The sequence below is a fragment of the Phlebotomus papatasi genome, chromosome 1 (genome assembly GCF_024763615.1).
Source record: "Phlebotomus papatasi isolate M1 chromosome 1, Ppap_2.1, whole genome shotgun sequence".
Taxonomy (NCBI): domain Eukaryota; kingdom Metazoa; phylum Arthropoda; class Insecta; order Diptera; family Psychodidae; genus Phlebotomus; species Phlebotomus papatasi.
In genome coordinates, this window is record NC_077222.1 from 18,864,881 (window position 1) to 18,887,026 (window position 22,146).

Below are 22,146 nucleotides of genomic sequence, written 5' to 3' on the forward strand. Positions count from 1 at the left end.
TTAGTTCACACTCAATCTTGCACACGATACTTTTTTATGTATTTTTTCTCAACCCATGAAAGTATTATATTTCAGTTTAGAAGGTCATTTCATATTGATATATGTCAGTTTTATTCTTTTATGTCTAACAAATCTTAGAGGCCAAACGGTTAGAGATATCGACTTCGAACATTCGATAACCCCCTCCTTGTAAGACAACCGCGGTGGCAAGAGTAGGGAGAAGTGGTGTGCCTTTGAATTAAGGTACCTTTGAAATATAGTTAGGCTTAGCTCCATTTAGAAATTGGAGACAAAAAATGGATAACTCATTTCGAGGAACTCGAACCAATCTGGCCCGGGAACCCAAGGAATCAGTTAAATCCATGCATTTTTTAGGGAGCCTAGGTGACTTATGGGAAACCCACAAGGGAACCCTGGGAACCCATATATTTTTTAAGGGACCTGTGCAACTTGGAGAACCTATACATTTTCCAACAGAGTTAAAATAATATTCCGGAAATGTTAATTTTACCCTGCAGTATTGATCCAAAATCGGTGTAAATATTACCCTTTTTAGGTGTATTAGGGGTTTAAGTTACCCTTTTTCATGTTAATTTTACCCTTAAAAAGGTGTAAAATTAACATTTAAAAATGTTGATATATTTTTACACCTAAAAAGTGTTAAAGTTCTGAGGAAAAAATGTTAATCGCACCCTCTTTTTTTTTCTCAGTGAAGGAACTCACAGAGAACCTATATATTATTCAGGGGATCCAAGGAACTCATACATTTTTTCTAGAAATTTAAGTGACACTTGATTAACTTACGGGACACTCGTAGAACTCACGAGGAATTCATAGGGAACTTACACATTTTTCAAGGAACTCACGAGAAATTCAAAGGGAAGCCATACTCTTTTAATGGACCCGGAGGAACCCATGCAATTTTCAGGGAACTTAAGGGAAACTCGCAGGGAAGCAATACAATTTTCGGGGAACCCTTGCATTTTTCAGGGATTTCACAGGGAACTCATAGACTTTTCTGGGAATTCAAGGAATCCATACATTTTTTCTAGGAACTCAAATGAAATTTGACAAATTCACAGGAAACTTGAGGAACTCACCAGGAAATCGGAACGGTCGGAACCTATACATTTGTAATAAAACTCATTGAAAAGTCATAGGAACCCCATACATTTTTAATGAAACCTGGGGAAGCTATACATTTTTCGGAGAACGCACGGGAAATTCACAGGAACCCAGGCATTTCTCAGGGAATTCATAGGGTATCCATGGTACCCATATATTTTTCAGGAAACGAAGGCAACTCTGGGAATCCATATATAATTTCGGGAAACCGGGAACTCGAGATTCTGATTCGTTGATTGAGTTAGCCCTTGAAACAAAAGACCTATTTCAGAATAGTTTCAATTCAAAAGTGTCCCACTTCTTTTCTGGTGCCCCGGGTGGGAAAAAATCTTGCCCCATTAATTAATGGTCTTTAAGAGTAGTCCCTTTGTGATATGTGGTTATAGAACAATTGCCGCGCAACTAAACAGCTAGGAATTTCAATTTATTCTATCTTTTTTTTGTCTGGCCTCTTTTTCCTCGGGAGTACCTCAAATGCTTGTTAAATTTTACACCAGACTTGCAGATGACAATAAATTCAATTAAAAAAATCAAAATTAATTTAATTTTTTTTTTCTTGAAAATTTTTATCTGATTAATTTTAAAAGTGGACTAAGCTTTCTACATCAGTCTCTTATTCCATATGGGCTTTAAGCCAGGATCTAGGCAAGAAAGGAAGGCTAAATCAAAAATTTACATGACTGGTTCTTAATTTACTTTAAGGATCATCACTTTTTTAGGTTTATTAATGTAACAGATAAACCTTTTTAAAGATTAGAATTCTCAGATAATTTGAATAGAATTAAAATAAGGTTGATGATCTTCTTTTTCATGATTGGCGTTTAATCTAATTTTAAACCAGTACGTTTACGACTTTACCTTCATATGTAAAATAATTCAGACTGCGCTCTATAAATATATTTTGCGGGAACATCTAATAAGGCTTTCAATTGAAACTCCCTCCTTTATCTTGAGGTAACTTTAAATAAATCCAAAACTTCGAATTGATCAATAAGAGTTGATCCGTATATCCTTTTACAGATTTATTTAATTTAAAAGTGTTAAAAGTGTAAACCTTTGCGGTAAAACGAAACAAACTTAACATTAACTAAGTTTAAATGGCCAATATTAAACTTTAGAAAGTTATCTTTAAATTTAAAACTTGTTCACAAAGATTTTGGAAAAGGTTAAGCACCGCTTTACTTTAATTAAAAATTGGACATTCTTACTTTTAAAATCAAACATTTAGGCTTTTTAGCTTTATTTATTTCTAAATTTAGGGTTTTGATAGATAGAAAATCTTTAGGGGTATTGTATAACATTGTGACGATAGCATATGATAAATTTTCTTCGTAAATTGAGGATCAGAACCGCATTAAGAGCCATTGAGCGTCGAATGGCGAATTCAAAGATCTCTATGAAGTTTTCCGTAATTGGTATGAATCGAACTTTCAGATATTCTTTAGAACTTAGGACAATAAAAAGTTTTTAATTTGTCATAATGACATTCTCATACTGTTACAAAATACCTCTACTGGTCTTGATTTATAAAGTATTTTCTTAAAATTATAAATTTCAGTATCACTTGAAATCAATGGTGCAACTTTAAAGAAATAAGAACTAAATTCAAGTATACAACTAGACGAATTTTAGAGAAGAAGATAAAGTGTCTCGGATTAAGAAAAAAATGGTGTGTTGTACGAGATAAGACTATTGCTAAATTTCTAGTTACAACGGTTACAAACAAGACAACCGGTTAAAGTTAATTAAGTAAATTATAACTAATTTTGTAAAAAAAAAGTATCAAGATTTTTTTAAATTAAATTTCTAACTTATTATTAATCGTATCGAGACACTTTATATGTTTTACAATGTAAAATTTACAACGTGCTCGTCTTGGAAGAATCTACTGATCGTAGAACGCCAAGGAACGCCTTCCCCGCAATAAATGCTTCATCCGTGCTCCTGAAGTTTTTTGGGCAGAGGTGGTGAATTATTACGTTTTAGGACAGAAGCACATTGACAGTAAAATGCTCACCGTATTTCGTTAATTTTTCGCATTTTCATTGCAATTCTTACGCAAATTCTCGATTACCGTATTACCTTATCTCATACTCGGTGGCACTGGGTGAAAATAATATAAGAAAATTGAAGAAATAAAACGAAAATTCGATAAACGGCGAGCAAAAAAAACTGTACGATTAATTTCTCTTACAGTTTGCTTTGCTCAACGTTCATTGCATTTTCGTTTTATTTCTTCAATTTTTTTTATATTATTTTCACCTAGTGCCATCGAGAATGAGATAAGGTAATACGGTAATGGAAAATTTCCGTAAGAATTGCAATGAAAATGCGTAAATTAACGAAATACGGTGAGGCTACGGCGGGCATTTCATTGCCAATGTGATTCTGCCCTATTCCGTATAAAAATGTCTTTTTTTATAGACATCCAATTACTTGCACCAGGCGAGACTCGAACTCACAGCTGTGAGAGTTGAGTGAAAGATCTCACTGCCCAAGAGCCAACGGTCTTGCCTATTGCGCCCCTGAGATCCCTCTAAAATTTCTAACTATTATTAATCGTATCGAGATATTTATTACAAGGTAACCATTTTTACAATGTCATATCCCGGGTTGGAAGAATCTGCTAAGTCCATTGTAGACCGCCGCGCCTTCCCGTAGTGTGGCGCATGCTTCTTCCATGCTCCCAGAGTTTTTGAGCGTAGGTGATGCATTATTACTACGTTATTAACATAAGAAAATTATCTAAATTAGACATTCAGATCTTTGCACCGGGCGGGACTCGAACTCACAACACTAAGTCGAGCCGGGGAATCGATCCGCCCAAGAGCCAACGGTCTTGCCTATTGCGCCCCTGAGATCCCCCTAGAATTTCTAACTGAACCTAGCTCCAAAAAAGCTTATTTAAAATTTAAAAAAAAATCATAGGCACATTTTTTTCAAAATGTTCCTGAAAATAAATTTACACAGGAAAATTGAATTGGAACTAATGGGTTAATTGGCCTTCTTCCGTAGATTTCGCATAGAGGAGAATGCCCATGACTACAATTCAGACAGCGAGAGCTCCCTGAGTAGAACATCATCTCTCATCCAATTTGAGTCACTGGAGAAGCAGCTTCAGAGTGAGAGTCAGCTGTACAGTTCCTCGCCACTTCTATTTGCGTACGATACCACAGATAGTAAATATAACTCATCACCTTATAAGGGGCCACAGCCATTGGATGCGGATAAGGTGAATCCCAATGTGACAACTGATAAACTCTTCTACACTGATAAGGCCTTCAAGACAGGGAATTTTCCCTACTATACTAATTATCTATCGGCAAGCATTGAGTCGGATTCGTTGATTGAAACAGGGGCCACAAGTAATGAGAGTGATGACAGTATTAAAAAGTGTTCCTGCACAAATAGAAGTGTTGGGGAGGAGATCACCTTGGTGGGTCAGAGGGGAAAGAGTTCTTTGGAGAATTTGAGTGAGGATTCGGGGTATTGTGAGCATTCTATTCAATTGCGTCAGAAGATTCCACTAAATTCGGTGGCTGGACCAAAGTCGTGCCGACGTCCAGTGTCTGATCCTACAAATGGCGGATACGCCATGTATTTGAGGCACAGTTCATCGCCATCGAATGGCGATGGGAGGAAAGTTGATGGGAGTTTGTGTGAGGAATGTGGTGCTGGAAAGGAGTTGGGAGATCGAGGGGATGTGTGCAAGTGCAGCAAATTGTGCAGAGATGATGATGAGATTGCCTTTAGAACACCAAGTGGTGTGTACGTAAACAGTCTGAAAATAGGCACGATGGAACCGGCAAAAACTTCGGTGGGAGCCGATGCTAAAAATACAGGGAGGAGGACCAAAAGTCTCCTAAAGACATCATCACATAGTCTGCCGAATATTTTTTATCATTCTCACAGTGATGCTGAAGATAGAGGTGGATTTTGTGTAATTGGTGAAAATTTAGAATCATCTTCGAGATACGCAATTGGTACTTCCGGCAAGGTAGCTGCCAATAGAGATCCCTACAGTGATTTTCTCAAAGTAACAAGTTTTCCTGAAGGTCTCAATAGCTATGAGAGTAGTGATTCTTTCGATGAATTAGATTTTTATAGTGGTGATTCAATTAGTGGTTCAATAGCTCAGCAAAATTTGGATTTGAACAATTTGAGATTTGCCAGAAAATCAAAAGGTCCTCAGATTGCACAACCAAAGCCCATTAACGTCACTGCGAGTTGCAACAATTTAACAGCATTGGATTATTCTGATCACGGTGGGAAGATCAAGATGGCAGACTATGGGAATAGGAGAAAACTGCCAAATCCACCGAGGGCGTTTATTGAACGTCCGGAAATTACGCTACTCGATGAGATTTCGTACAATTTTGACAGGAATTTATCGATTATGAATGATCAGAGAGATGACTATGAACCCCAGACGCCGGAGGAGATGACAGTGGGTGTATTGTGTGTAAAACCACCTCAGCCACCGCCACGTGCTGGTAAAAAGCCCATTTTGCCCATTCCCACGCCCACAGTACCAGCCAAGACGCTGAGTTTGTCCAAAGACAGCCTCACCTTCGATCGTGATCCCACGAATCTGGTGACATGCTATGCCGCCAGCCTCGAACGATGCAATTTTCCCCTGACAGACAGCTTCAGCACAATTCCCCAAGTTTGCGACAGTGAGAATGAATTGCCAACTTACAAGTACAGCTTCACAGCGACCCAGCACAGAGGCCTGATCTTGAGCACACCCAATCTGTCGTCATTTGAGTGTGCAGCAGGCAAGAGATCAAGTGTGACGGATGAATTGGCCGGCTCGAAGGGTAATGGAGAGAGTGGCGAAAGTGGCGAAGGCAAAATACCGGGAATTTTAAATAGCACAACATCCAGAGGATCACTCTTCAAAGAGGTCAGTTTTCATCCCATTGTCTCGGAGATCAGCTGGAAAAATCAGCATTCACATGAATCAGAGTCACAGGATGATGATGATGATGAGGATGAACATGATTCAGTGGCAGAAGATGCTGATGATGATGATGATGGTGATGACGAGGAGGAGGAAGAGTATGAGGAGCCGAAAAAAGTGAGAAATGAGTGCGAAGAGGCAGCTAATAATTCTCCAAGTGCCGAACAGCAGAACGATCAGTGTCACGTGACCATGGATCGTGTTGTGGTGAATGTGTTGCCGGAAAGAGACAGTGTGATCATGGATAACGTGCCCAAAGCAGACGAACTGAGTGCTGGAAGTGCTGTGGACAGTGTTAGCGTCAGTCGGAAAATGGTCGTGAGGGAAGAGACAACGCACAGTGAATGCAAGACAAATGTCATGGAAGTGAATAATCGGAGTGTTGTGACTATCACTGAAAATAGTGTACCTACAGTGAAGACCAAGGAGAAGAAGCGAAAGGGTGGCTTCTTCTCCAGACTCTCCAATTTTCGCTTTTCCCTGAGGAATAAATCCAAAAATTCCGCCAAAAATAACAATAACAAGAGTGCAGAATCAGTCGGTGATTCAAAGGGCAGCAGAAAGGGTGGGAAAAAGTTGGATGGGGCTGTGGAGACAGAAACATCCAGGGATTTCATCTATATCCCCCTCAAAGAACCAATTGTCCGGAGAGATGAGTTTAGTAGGGGCAATAATGAAAATAGCCTGGGAGGTGGGAATAAACTTGATGACTATCAGCACTCACCGCGAGGCAATCAGAGGAGTCCAGTAGGTGTTGCGGGGGGTGTGGGAAACGGAAGTGCCAGTGATTACTATCATGGTGTCGGAAACAATATAGTGCACTCAAAGCCACCACTGCCAAAGCAACCCCCACGTGTTGTTGGCGTTTGTGCAAAGCGCCATGGGGACAATACGCATGCACCCAGGGCGTCATCCACCCCACGGGAAATCGATGGCCATCGACGGTACACAGAGGACCAGTATCACCGTCATCAGCGTCCCGGTACCACGATGATCAGTGAAAATAAAATTGGGCTCATTGAGACGAATCTCGATACGCATGAGACAATTATCACCGGCAAAACTAGGAGTCTCATGGAGTTGGGTACCCAGCGTCTGACCCCAAATAATGTCCTCACCAGTGAAATTCGCAAAATGCCTCCGGATGAACCCAAGAGGCCACACAAGAGCATGGAATTTTTGCTGGATAAGGAAAATCAGCGATATACTCTGGTGAGTTTACCCAAAATTTACTCTATCCCTCTCTCTCTCTCTCTCCCCAGAAAACCCTCATTTTTACAATATATTTACCCAAAACACAAGGGTAGGTAGAAAAATTCCTCCATCCACCACGAGAGCATAATTTTACATAGAAAACGTGCTTAGGTAGTGCAAAGTTTATCTGTCTGGGCCATATGAGTGCATAAGAAAAAATGTCAAGGGAACACCCTATTGTGACTTCCTCGAAACGTTTTATTTATACGGCACCGTAGCTGCAAATTAGAATAAAATCCCATTGAATTTTAAAACCATATAGACACAGCTACATGAGCAACAAACAAAAAAAAGTAAACCGGGAATTTATTTTTTTCTCTTTTTAACTCTCTATAACAATCACAATTCCAAATGTTAAACATCCCATTTTATATTCAGTGCATGCAGAGACCTTTTTTCTCATTTAATATTTTCTTTTTAACATTTCATCGGAGGGACGAGAGGGTTTTCTTACACGAAAATATTTGGGATTAGTCACACTGGAAAAAAAAATTAAAAACAGTGATCTTTTACCAGGAAAATGATGAAAAGTAATTTGTATAGTGTTTCCGAAACACAAACAATCATAAAAGGCACATAAATGCAAGTTCAGTCACTTTCTTCCTCTTCTCTGTTTGATTTGGAGGTAATTTCGTTAGATAAAAGGGGACAGAGCCAAATGCAAGAAACTTTGTGGAATGCTCATATTTTTGAGTTGGATATTTTGCTATGAAAATCGATTGATTGAAAACGAGCTACAAATCATTGTAGGGGATAGCGGGGTAGATATTTCCCAATCCGAAAAAAATTACTCTGACTCAAAAATGACTGATTTTTGGAGTACAAGAAATGGTCAAAAAATTTACTCCTAATTGGAATCTTAAGAATTAGTCGTATTCGCGTCAAATTTTGGTCACAGCATTACTCAAAATTAAATTAGTAATATAATCGTTATTTTACGGTTCTAAAATTTACTCTACCATGCAGTAACAAAAGCGACTCCAAATGACGGTATTTTTCCGTGCAAAAAATGACGAGCCAAAAACAATGCATTTGGCGTCCTGCTCTACCGCATAGGTACGAAATCGACGTACGCACTTTGAATGAAGACGTCAAGTGCACTTGACAACTTTGTATTGTACTACCATCGGAGACACTATTTTCTCAACAATTTTTCACATTTCCTATCGTTTTCTACTACGTTCTATGAAAATTTCTCTAATTTTTCCCTAATTCACTACTCACATTTACGAAGATTTTTGCCATTCGACTATTGCTGAATGAGGCATCCGACAGGTCGAAAATTTTCCCACTGAATAGCAACAACACAAAAAAAATCTTTTAAAATTTTTACTAAATAGGTCTTTTCGACACAAAATTTTGATCACAGAACACTCCAGGAACTGGAGCAAACTCCTGAACCACAAAATTTTATTTTCCAAAAAAATGTCCATGTATTTATAATGCAAAACACTGCCTAATTTTCGTTTAATTTTTGTCGGCACTGTATTTTTATGAATCACAATACACTTTTCTACCGGAGGAGCTCTTGCTCTCAATGCAAAATAAAATATTATTGAGAAAACACGCTAAAATATCAATTACTTTGCGGATTCACGGCATTGAGTAATTCTATTTGGCATTTGATAAGTGAAATTTACCCTCAGATATACCCATTGAGGGGAAGATTTTTTATAGGGACACTGGAAGTCGGCGTCATATTTTAGTCGTGAGCGAGTAATTTCAGAGTTATTATGACGCCAAATTACTTCCATAATTACCGTCATATTATTCCCCACTTACCGTCATTTGACTCTCTGATGACTGTCATAGGACCCGTTTTTGAAATCCAGAATACATACAGACAACGGTAATCTTACTCTAAATTGCTTTTTGGGTTATAACATTCTGAAAAAAATTAAGTATTGGGGTATAATAGCCTAATTTAAAATCTGCTCCAAATTAGACTTTTCATAAGTCTTTAGAAAGATTTTAAATTTATTGGCCATTCTGAATCCGTTGCAATAGATTCTGAACCGATTACGAACCGGTTGGAAATGAATTGCTTTCAGGGGGGTGACATTAGCTCTGAAAAATGTGACTGGTTTTAGTGTAAATTTTTACCTGCTTTCATACACATTTTACAAGATATCTCCAAAACTATGTAGGTTGCCAATTTTTAGTTTTCGGTTGCCTATTCATTATTAAGTTGGCTTTTATTTTATATTTATATTTTTTTGGTAATTCATTCTTCACTGATGGAAAACAGCTAATAAACCCAAAAGTTTTTTCGCCACGCTAGAAACATATGGGAAACATAGGAAATGTCATGCCCCTGATTGCTTTACTCCTAAGCTATTATGGGCGATTTTTAGAGGGATTTATAAATCGGAAATGGAAATTCTTGGAATTTTTGTCAAATTAGAATCTGGTGCAATCGGTTCTGAAACGAGAAAGAGCCAGATCATGAACCTATAAGCATTTTTTGTCCGAAATCTATTCTATTACTCTCAAGCTATTTTAAAGTATTTTTTTTAAATTACTTATAAATCAGTTTCAATCGGTTGTGAACCGGTAAACCGTAAATGATGCGAAAGTAGAGGAGACTGGGCAAAACTTGGCATAACGCATATTTAATTCTTTCACGAGCTGTGAGAAAACTTAAACGTTTAATAATGAGCATATTCTTATAGGAAATTTACTGCTCTACAACATTGCAGAAGACTATTTTCCTCTATCTCGAAAGAAATGTGATTATTGAATCATTTTCTAATGGCTCCGGCACACCTTTTAGATCAGGAAAATTTCAAGAAGTCGAAATTCACATCCCTTTCTTGCTCATGCGTTTTGCATATGTCTATCCCACTCTTTTGAATTCTTCTTCTTCATTTAAACATCAGACCAATTTGAATTTAGTTCAATCAACTTTGGAATGCAAAAGAATAAGTCAGACATATGCAAAACGTGTGAGAAAGGAAGGGATGTGAATTTTGATTTCATGGATTTTTCTCCGATCTAAAAGGTATGCCGGAGCCATAAAGGTCGATTTTGTGGAGATTCTCAAAATTGCTGGGACAAATTTTGTCAGTCTTCGGATAATTTGTGACGTCTTACTCTCGCAAAAGTTAAAAATATCAAATAGACATATTTTCATAGGAAATTTATTCCTCTACAACTTTGTCGGAGATAATTTTTCTCTATCTTGACGAGAAATGTGCTTAAATTTAGCTAATAAGTATTGATATTATCTGTAAGCCAAATATTCCAAAAATAGGGCTTAAAATTTCATTATTTTAGAAAGTTGCAGATATATTTAAAAAAAATATGCAAAATTCCCGTAATTGATCATAAATGCAAAAGGATTTCGTAAATTAAAGAAAAATACTAAAATAGTATGTAGTAAATTAATTATGCGGTTTAGTAATCAAAAAGTCCAAAAGGAAAAGATTTGTGGGATTTGAATTTAGTCAAATAATTTTAATTTAGGTAAATAAACAGATTGAGAAGCTAAATTACATTATGATATGGCTCAGTTCAATTTTAACATAGGAGGAAAAATCCAATTTTAAATGTGCCCCACTTTCAAAGGTGCCCCACTTCCCTCTATTATAATTCATTTTGAACAGTAAAAAGTGAAAAATTAAAATTTTATTTTATTGTTTTTGAATATTTATTTGAATATATTTTTTTTATTTTTTGAACTTATTATTGTTTTTCCTCATTTAATTTTTTCATTTTTTTGTTGCATTTGCAGTTTTTATGGCATTAAAAATTAAATTTAGAATTAAAATGCAGTAAATTATTTAAGACAAATTATTAAAAAAATATATAATTTAAAAACATTTTAAATAAAATAATTTTATGGAAAACATATTTTTCCTTAATTCTATTTTGTTAAAACTAAATTTATCACCCATAATTTTTTTTTAAACTTTCAACTAATGGAGTCACATTTTTTCACTGACTAAATTGCATAAAATACTCTCCAAGAAGGTGCAAGTATTTTATCTTTAATTATGTTCTTTAAAAGTAGACTTAAAGCGCCCCTTGCGGGAATCTTACGGACTTATCATATTCGAAAGAGTCACATATAATTTTAATAGCTTTATAAAGCTCTGAAATTTGTTCTTAACAGTTGATAATGAAATTTACTCTGGAATTTTAGATAAGAAACTGATTTATAGTGTTTAGAGCCATTATTATTTTTATTAGCCTATTTAACTCACACATTTTTACTGCTGCCTAGTTTATGGCGGATTCTTAAATTCTCGTAGTCGCTATCTCTTACTGTTTAGCCCCTACATCCCTTAATAGGCAAGCAAGAGTCCCAGGAGAAGAGTAAAAATTTCTAGGTATCCCAAAATCTAGGGTTTATTCTTGGGTTTATTGCACTCTCTTGTTTGAGTTGGAGCAATAAATGTGAGTAAGAAAGAGATTCATAGCACGTGTAAGTGAGATGGCTAAAAGGTCATTTTGGTTTCGGGGCAAAAACAAGAATTGGAATTAGTACTATTACAACTACGTTTTATCGTTTTTTTTCTTGTTCTTCTTCAACATTGCCTTTCTTCTCCCTGGAGGAATTTGGGGCTGACGAAGAGGGTAAAAAAAGCATTAATGGAGAAAATGTCAAAATGTGTCTGGCCACTTTCTTTGTGTGATGTGGATTAAAAGATGCTCCAAAATAACTTTTCTCATTGTGTCGAGGATAATTCTCTCTCTCCTCTCCCGACTTATTGGCTGAAAGTGCCTGTCTGTCTCCGAACTTTTCATGGTTCACTACAGGGTGATACCATTGAAGATGTATACTTCAGAAAATATCTATTCAACCTAGAAATCTATTCAGGAATAAACATTATCATCTCTCTCAGTTGTTCCTCGAGAAAATCAGGGAACTCTGTTAATTAGTCTTGAAAATTTCCTTCTAAAGCTGTAGCACCGGCAATAATTGCTGAGATACAGCACGGATGTGTTGCTTCTGATTTTCCGGTTGCACACACAAAATCTATAAATTGTTCACACATGGCGGTAAAAAAGGGAAGTGAAGAGTGGAATAATGTGAGGGGGAGGATGTTGGAAAAAATGCAATATAGGGTGAGCACTTTTATTGCTATCTGGACCTTTTTCATGACCTAAGGGATGTAATGTAGATATGAATATTTTATGGGGTTTCCTCTGGAAGAGATGAGTAATTGATGTCACTGAGATGGAAATTTTTGAAAAAGGAAAAATAGCTGGTTTCGTATTTTTGATAACATTTATTTGTGTCAGAAACACGTGATGTGGGTAGGAAAGACCATCAGTATAGTGCTGAAACACAGTTGTATTTAAAGAAAAATCTCAACTAAATCCCTTGAAGGTGTTGCCACGTATACGGCTACATGACAACATGTTGCAAGAATCGATATTTGGATGCAGCAAACGTTCTGACGCTCATGATCCAATTTTTTCTTAAATATTTTTTTTAACATTCGTTATATTCTTTTCACAAAAAAAAAATCATAATATTATGCTGGACTTACGTTGTTGAAAGTATAAATAATAAATAACTTTAATAAAATATAGAGATATCATTTCTGATATCTTCAACCTTATAAATATTTCAGCCCCTTTATTAAATGAAAAGAAAATTATTAAAACAAAATCATATTGAATTAGTTATAATCATGATTAAGAGCATAAAACTCAGTTTATTAAACAATGCTTTTTATCCTTGATTTTGAGCTACGTACAGGTATTAGTTAGCGGAAGCTTCGTGCTCTCATAAATTCATTTTTGCATTCGCAATTTCATATCCGGAAATTTCATACTTGGTAAATAACATTCGTTACTTAAGATTTCGTACCTATGCTCATAAATGTTCCCTCCAATTTGAAGATAAATTTTTTTAAAGACTTCATTAAAATATTTAGTGTTAAAAATAAAAATTTACATTCAGGCTAATGGAGTAGGGACAAGTGGGGTATCTTTGAATTGAGGAATCTTGAAAACAGGGTTTTTTCTACTTTTAAATGAAACTGAAATTACCATGATATAATTTACTCCACAAATCAATTGTGAAGCTTAATTACATTATGATAAGGCTCAGTTTCATTTGAAAATAGAAAAAAGGCCTATTTAAATGGTCCTCAATTCAAAGTCACCCACTATCTCCTACATCACTATCAAATGTAAAAATTATCAGTATTATTGTTATTTCAATGACATGTTTTTGTAAAATTCTTTGTGTCTTAGTTTTAATTTTTTGGTCTCTTTTGATACTCTGCATATCCAAGAAAATAATTTTTTGAGATTATTTAGAATTGTAAAAAATTGTTTCTTGTTAGTTAAAGGGACAGATAATCCTAACCGGCTTATGTAGGTGAGATTCTTAACGTGAGCTAACTCGGAGTGCATGCAAATTCGATTTGGAGCTGAAGTTGGGAGACGCCATTCAGTTATCTTGAATAAAATTCGTGAAATTATACAAATTTTGTATTTAAACCAAAATATCAAGGATTTGGATGAACTGACAGAAAAGTGTTATATGGGTGAAATGTAGACCAGAATGTTCTCTATAATTTTGCCGTAGAACTTGAACTCATCGATTACTCAGAAGCCAAGATAAGCGAGGTTTTTTGTTTCTTAACTTGTTTTTTCATCCAGAGTGCCCCAAGTAGTCATTTGTTGAACTTCAACTATATCAAAGAATTGTTGTATTTTGTGGGACTTTCCATTTAAAACCATATTTTAAGTGTCTTTGTGGAGTAGAGGCAGTCAAATTGGCATCTGAGTGATTTCAAAGCGTTATTATGGGAAAAATCAATTTTTTCACACTTAAACGGAAAAATCGGAGTGATAGCGTAGTCTGAGCGGAAAATGATGTATGGACGAAATGTAGAGACAAATGTGCTCTACAATTATGTTGAAGTAATCATCAAAATCGGTTCAGCGACAGTCGATATAATTGAGGTTATGTGATATTGAAATTGGTTTTTCGACTGTGGCGCCCCTGGTGTTGGTCCCACGAAGTTCAAATATTCTAGAAAGTTGTAGCATTTGGTGAGATCTTTCGTTTAAGCCCTCATTCATCAAAATCGGTCACATAGAACCGGAGATATGATTTTTTGAATTTCGTGAACTTTGACCCCTCATATCTCCGGTTCTATTAAAACCACAGCGCGCATACGCACCATTTTGGAAACGTCCTAGACTGGACTACAACATACTAAAATTTCATTAACTTGCACAATGCCGTTTTTGAGAAAAGTGACTTTGAATTTCGATGAATTTTGACGCTATCACAGCGCCACCTGTGGTGACTTTTTGAACTTCCATCTGAAAGTGCTCATCGAGACGAAACCAAAAAGGTAAAATTTAGGTCGCTATGTTAATTAGAACCGGAGATAGAGGCCGGTCAATGTTCGAACTTTGACCCCTTATAGCTCGGGTCAGGGGTTATGGATCGACTTAAGGTTTTTTTTGTTTGATAGGTATAATCAACGGCTACAACATACTAAATTTTCAGCCCGATGCACAATGGAATTTTTAAGTTATTTAACTTTTAAGATTTATAAATTTTCTTTTTAAAAAAAGCGCCCCTAGCGGTAGTTTTATGAACTTGCGATGTTAGAAGGGGAAGTGGCATTTCACGAGAGCTTTCCAAAAAGCCCTCACTTTTTAAATTCTGACAATTAGAACCGGAGTTATGGCCATTTTAAGAAATTTTTTTTGGACCCTTATAGCTCGGGTCAGGGGGGTCGGGGGACCTTAAGTTTGGTATTGATGGAAAGCTCTAAGGCCCAGCTATAACATACTAAAATTTGAGTCCGCTGAATGCCATAGGGGCGGAGCTATTGAGAAAACAAAAAAAGGGGGGTCTTCAAAATGGCGGAAGGAGGGGTGGGGGGTGGGGGGTCTATGCACCAAGTTGCAATTTTCACCCGATATATAACCTTTGCCGAAAACCGCAAGTCGATATCTTTTTTAGTTTAGGAGCTATTAAGCTCCAAAGAGCGGCCGGCCGGCCGGCCGGCCGGCCAGCCGGCCGGCCGGCCGGGAACGTAACTTAGCCACATATATATTCGGAATCAGGAAGTGGCGAAACACATTTTGGCCAAATTTGAGGTCGATCGGACGACATGAAATTTTGTTAGGATTATAGTAGGTGAGATTGTTAAGAATCTCACCTAAATAGAGCATTCTAATCCAAAATAATTTTTAAAACATATAACCTGAACCTTTCACAACTTTTTGAAAACATTTTTCGCGGAGAAACAAATTTTTCAGACTTGAGGGCTTACGTAGGTCAAAAAAATTGAAAAATAGCATATTTTCTCTTTTTCTTAACATAAGAAACTTTTATTTTAACTCAAATACTTCACAGAAAAACCCAATATTTAAACTACATTTTTTTTTTTTAATTTTCGTTTAAAAATATTAAAACTCATCCATTGGGTTTGTTTTTCAGATATTTTTTTAAGAAAAACATACGATGGACAAGATTTTTCAGAACAACGACGCTACGCTACAAATTTGCTATTTAAGCAAAATCAGATTAAGCGAAATAGACTTGTCACATATCTTACAATCCGGATTTAATAAGATTTTAAAATTAAATCTTAAATTTCTTTTTTAAGTCTGATTTATTAGATTTTGATAAATTAAGATTTTTTAGAATTGAGGAATTTTTAAATGTTTTTATTTAATTTATTTAATATTTTATTTATTATTTAATTTATTTAGTATTTTACTCAATTTTGACGATAAGAAAATTAATTTTGATCAGTATGAACTATAAAGTTATTATTATTAATATTAATAATAATAACTTTATAACGATTTAACGATTATAACGATTAATAATAACTATAAAGTAAAAGCAAAAATTATATTGCTTTTACAAAATTTTGGATTATGAAGTTTTTTGGGCAAAACAAATTAAATTGTAAACCTACGGCTACAAAAACGTTGGGAAAAGTTTTCATTCACTTTAGAAAAATATACACGATTTTTCGTTTTTTGGTTATGCTTTACGCAAGTAATACGAGCTTCAGACCTCAGGCTTAGCCGTAAATTTAACATAGAAGTGGATATTTTTAATTAAAGATTAAAGATAAATGACCTATTAGTTTCTCAAAAACCAATACAATTGCTCGCTATTAAGGATCTTGAGACCTTCGGGAACTGGGCTAAATCTTTAGTCTGAAGACGGCTTAAGCCTCATTTATCTTTCCTTTGGATTTTTTTAAGGGCATACGTAAACCCATTGTAACTCTTTTTACACCGAAATGCCCTAGACACACTTACGACTTAAGCCGAGAGACGGCTTACCGTAATTGTAAACAAAATTATGATCAGATTACAATTCCACAAGTTTCTGGCTAATCCGTTTCTTGGATTAAGCCGAGAAACGGTTTAGTTAGTTGGAAACTGATGGGACTTTAGTCAAAGCATAATTTTGATTATAATTACGTTAATCCGCCCTTGGGTTTAAGTCGTAAATGTGTCTAGGGCTTTATATATTCGACAAGCCAATTAATTTCACACTTTTAGCATTTTTTGAGGAGGAATTGATCGATCGCTTCAAAAAAATATCCTAGATTTTATCATCCTTATAATTTTTTTTATTTAGGGTAAGTGTGCCAAATTTCGGCATAGTTGCATGCAAGCGTCAAAGTCTTAAGTTTGAAATGTAATATTTTAAATTCAAATTGATTTTTTTATTCTTTCTGCTGAAAGAGTGTTGCTTGGAACTTTGTAAAGAGTTGGTCGTCTTTATTTACTCTAAAATCATTCTTAAAACATTTTAAAATGAATAAAAATATAGACATAGCTTTGGTGCCCTATTTCGGCCACCTTCATTCTCATAGTTGCGTGACTTCGGGAATTCTTCCAATATCTTTTTCACGTTGTCTCGTTTGTCGAAGCTACATTTTTTGCTATTCTTTTGCATTGTATAATCTCTATAGTATGTAAAATCTAAAAGTTGATGGAAATTCGAAGAACAAAAAAGGTAGCCGAAATTGCAAGCTGGCCGGAATTTGGCACACTTACCCTATATTTGCAAAAATTGCATTTTTATCTGTTTTGAATTGCCCAAAACAATGTTATTCCCACTTAAGATTAGCTATTAAAATATTTTGCTACAGGTTAGATTCATTGAAAAAATATGGGAGAAATTATAAAGTATTCGTACCCAGAGTGTGTGCGAAGTCTGTAAATCTTTCCCTTATCCATATATTCCATTGGGTATTAATACTCCCAAAAGATGCGAGAGTTAAAATTTATTCAAAAAAAATTGAACAGGATTAAATTAATCTGAAGCTTTTGAAATTTTTAACAAGTTTGCATTGGTTCCAACCAGTTATTCGGTAAATCGATGGCTCTGAATTATTTTATCAACTGATTTCGAGCGATTATAAATCTCAACACACCCAAATACATTTGTGAAAGGGTAGGAGTGCTCAAGAACTTCTTACAACAGAATTTAATTTTCCTCAATGTTAAATCCTATATTTCCGGAAACTGTCTTAAAATATTTAAAGACATTATATACTTCAATAGGGTTCACAAAGAATTTCTTGTGTAAACTCTGGAGGAAGAAAGAGATTGAAAGAATTCACTGGGTGGAAGGATGTGATACTAATAACAGTCATATATTATTAATAGAGGATATGGTGCTCTTGTACCACAGTCACACTTTTTTGAGATTTTGAGTGGAATTTCAAAGAAAGTTCCTTCCATCTGGTTTGTCTGGTCATGGTACATTGCATATTTTTGTTATATTCTCTCAAGACTGAGATCACCAGCTGTTTCATTGCCGCCCATAGAAATATTTTTACAAATTCCTGTGGAATGCCTCTTAACTTTGATCATGACTGCTGTATTGTGTTTAGTTCGTTTTTTTATCAAGTTTATGTTTAAGAGCCTCTGTAACGATATTTGATAGTAATTAATCAGTCTAAAATGCGGGTTTAGAGATACCAGAGCAGAAACTTATCTCTATTTATTTACACAACTCACACAGTTTTAGTTTATATGTATATTGTATCTTTATAAATTCTCTTGGGGTTGGCCTTTGAGCCGGCCTCTTCCATATTAATTAGTCATCAATCTGTTAATAAAAATACTTCTCTGTTTATTGTTACTTTTGACAATCTCTTGTGGTCGCCACATCCTTGCGTCTTTTAATATTTTTCTTCACTTCTAAAAACAGCATCTTGATTGAATTTGTTGTTATAAACATAAAAGACAAAGAGAGGCATTGAATAAAAAAAATGATAGAAGAGCCTCTAACATATAGTTGGGGGATTTAAAATACAAATGACTGAAGAGCATCATTTATATTTTTTCCCATGCCATAAGTATTAGAATGGATACATTCAGTGTTATCTCACTTTCCTCCCATTCATAATGTTTCTTTTTTGCGCATTTAGTGTATGAATTTCTAATAATAAAAATTCTAGGTTAAGATTTTGATGCGTCATCAGTTTGAATTAATTTTAAAAATTAAATATGAGAAGCGTAGATATGAATTGTGCTGACAAATCGATTTCTTTTGCAATATCTTGTCTCTGTTGTTTCTCCCACAGAGTAAATATTAAATGAGAGTGTTTTGCAATGAGTGTTTGAGCTTTGATATTAATTGAATATAAGTTCATATATCTTCTGTGTACTCTATATATTTTTTTCTCCAGATCGATATGATATTATTGCGATGGGGGCTTTATGAAATTTCCTTCACTCCCAATTGAAAATTATGTCAATTAATTGGCAATTAAAATTCCAAAAATAACTCAGAGAAATTGGTCTGCGTTGTTTTCCCGGGTGCATTATTTTACAAAAGTGATGAACGCAGAAAATAATGCAATTTAATATTGAATTTATTAATTTATTTTCAATTTTCCTATTATATTGAAACAGTGCAGTGATCTAATTTCTTGTTAAGTTTATTTTGTGTCACAATTATCATAAAATCTACACAGTAAAAAAAATGTGTAAAATTTTACTATTATAATAGTGCAAAATCGACCATTTTAGTTGTTTAATTTAAAAATGTTAAAAAAATGCACAACATTTTGGTAATTTAATGTCACGTGATTGAAAATTACCACTATTATATTTGAAAAATTTACAACAATGTTGTTTAATTTGAAAATGTGTAAAATTATAACACTATAATAGTGTGAAATCGGATAAATTAATTATTTAATTACGATCTGTGTAAAATTTTTCACTGTTATAATCATAAAAATTTTTCAATGTTTCGTGATTTAAAACTGTTTAACAAATTCTAAAAATTACCACTATTATAGTATGATTACAGTTTTTTACATTATTATAGTGTGAAAAAATACACAACTTTATGGTATTTTTTGTCACATGATCAAAAATTAACACTATTATAGTTTGATCATAATTTTTAACACTATTATAGTATGAAGCCTTGTGTATTTCAACCAAATTTGGTGAATTTTTAAACAAAAGTTGTTGAATTTTTAAACAAAAATTGTTGAATTTTGAGACAAACGTTGTTGAATTTTTGAACAAAAGTTGTGTAAAAATTGTTGAATTTCCAATTAAGACTTATACTTCAGTCGAGATGCTTTTCATTGGGCAAAAGTCATATAGAACATCAAATATTTATATGCATAATAAGTATATCGTGAAGATTCGAGCATCAGATGTAATCATTACGTATTAGGGGGGATCCCGAGTACAGGAAAAACCAATAAAAATGTCTAAAAAGGCAAAAAAATCAAAATCTTCGAAATGAAAAGAAAATTCAACAATAAACAGAATTTAACACTTTTTGAATTTATACATAAAAATTCAACAATTTTTAAATTCAACAATTCCAAATTCAACGTCTTGAAATTCAACAACGTTAAATTAAACAATTTTAAATTAAACACTTTTTCCAAATTTAACACTATAATAGTGGTGTGAAAGGTTACATACTATAATAGTGTTAATTTTTTTTACTGTGTACCCAATTTGTCCTGGTTTTTATATATCTAATTTTACGATTTTTATGTGATAAGGAGTATTTAATTTCCTGGATAGCTTTCCAGCTGTATAACACACACAAAAGCAATTAAACTAACAGATTTTTTCCTTTCAATCGCTTTAGTGCTTTATATCGTTGATGTTGATAGTGGAAATTGATTTTGCCATTAAACATACAATTTCGCTATTATAGTCCCGAGGAAATCAGGATCTCTTAGCACTAAAGTGGAAAGCAACTGATTTTAGAGGATATGCAGTATTGGAAAAGATTCGCTTTTCTTTGATACAATTGGAATGATTATTTTCGATAAAGAAGCTAAAAGAAATATTTACTTTTTAATTAAGAATAATATTTAAATTTTAAATGAAAACAGATGGTTTTCAATATTCCGTAACCTCAAATTCTATTATTATTATTTGAATAAAATTTTTCTATAAATTGTTTGCAAAATATTTCTAATTAATTATTTGAAAAGAAAACTTTTCAATATCTTGATGCTTTATTATTTTTACATAGCTATTATATAAAAATATTTTCATTGTTGTTTTACTATTAGGATACATTCTACAAATAAATAGGGGAAGGTTTTGCAGGTTCGTATTAAAAATGGAGTCCAAGATTTAAGATTTTTTACGGAATGCCACACACACACCGAATCGATTATATCACTATATCAAAAAAATCTCTTACTTATTGGGTTCATAATTGTGCCTCACAAAATTCCTGGAAGTCCTTGGATTTCCCTCTATAGGAAAATGAAAATGTACCGGCATTTTTTACGAAGGTGCCCTAGTTAACTTTTTGTATCACATTTCCCACCTATGTAGGCCACATTTTCCCCGAAAATATTACACCGGATACAAAAATTTGGGCATCACTACTTAGATGGAACTTTCATCTACTTGTTTTCACCATTTGTAGGAGGTATCACGCATTAAAAATCAATTTTAAGCTATTTTTCTAACACATGTTTTTTGACACTCGGAAAACCATTTTGTCCCTGCATTCTGACAGTCAGTTAAGAGCTCGGTTAGGTGTGATTCTCTTATAATCACACCTATTGTAATCCTCGGATTTTCTCTGACACCTCCGAACAGTCTTACAGAACATATTTCGGACATAATTGATTTAAAAAATGACCAGCCACCAATTTAAAGTGAAATGTGAGAAGTTCCATTTTAAAACAAGGAAAATTGAGTGAGAATTACTAAAAATACATCGAAGTGTCAATTAAAGAATCACATCTACCATAAGCAGTCTAGTTTTATCACTGCACAAATCAGAAAGTAGTAATCACACCTATTGTAATCCATGTTTTTTCTCTAACGTCTCGAATCTGTCTTACTGAATATTTTTTGAACATCAGTGATTCTTAGAATTACCAGTGATTAATTTAAAGTAAAATGTGAAAAATTCCGCTTGATATCAAGGCAAATTGGATGAAAAATTATTAAAACGCACTGCATGGGCAATGAAAGAATCACACCTACCATAAGCAGATTCAGGCTTAATGTTTGATTTGACAGAAGTAAAATAAAAACTTCTGATGAAGTCTCATTTTGATGGAGAAGTGCGTGTTTTCCTTCGAGATTTTAGTGAAAAATGTTTAATATCCCAATTTTCTTGTGAATTTATTCAGTGGAATCTCTGATGAGTCAAATCCCCCGAGTGGCGTGCACAGTTTGACCCAAAACGGTGAGGAATTCTCAAATTCGGTGGTTAATCATTTTAACAGATGTTTTTACGAATCTGCAAAATTCAATTTTCCTGAGCTGCAAGGGTGGTAATTTTTATGAGTTTTCCTCCACCCACAGAAACGACCCCCTTCAAGCAAAAG

At 34.4% G+C, this 22,146-nt stretch overlaps 1 protein-coding gene across 3 annotated transcripts in view; it reads left to right on the forward strand.

Annotated features, from left to right (window-relative positions):
- LOC129798103 (uncharacterized) overlaps positions 1 to 22,146 on the forward strand; it is a 92,846-nt gene that overhangs the window by 34,083 nt on the left and 36,617 nt on the right. For all 3 annotated transcript variants that reach the window (XM_055841078.1, XM_055841077.1, XM_055841079.1), the window contains one exon: positions 4,141 to 7,300. In XM_055841078.1, coding sequence (XP_055697053.1) covers positions 4,141 to 7,300 — 3,160 coding nt within the window. The remainder of the gene's footprint in view (positions 1 to 4,140; positions 7,301 to 22,146) is intronic.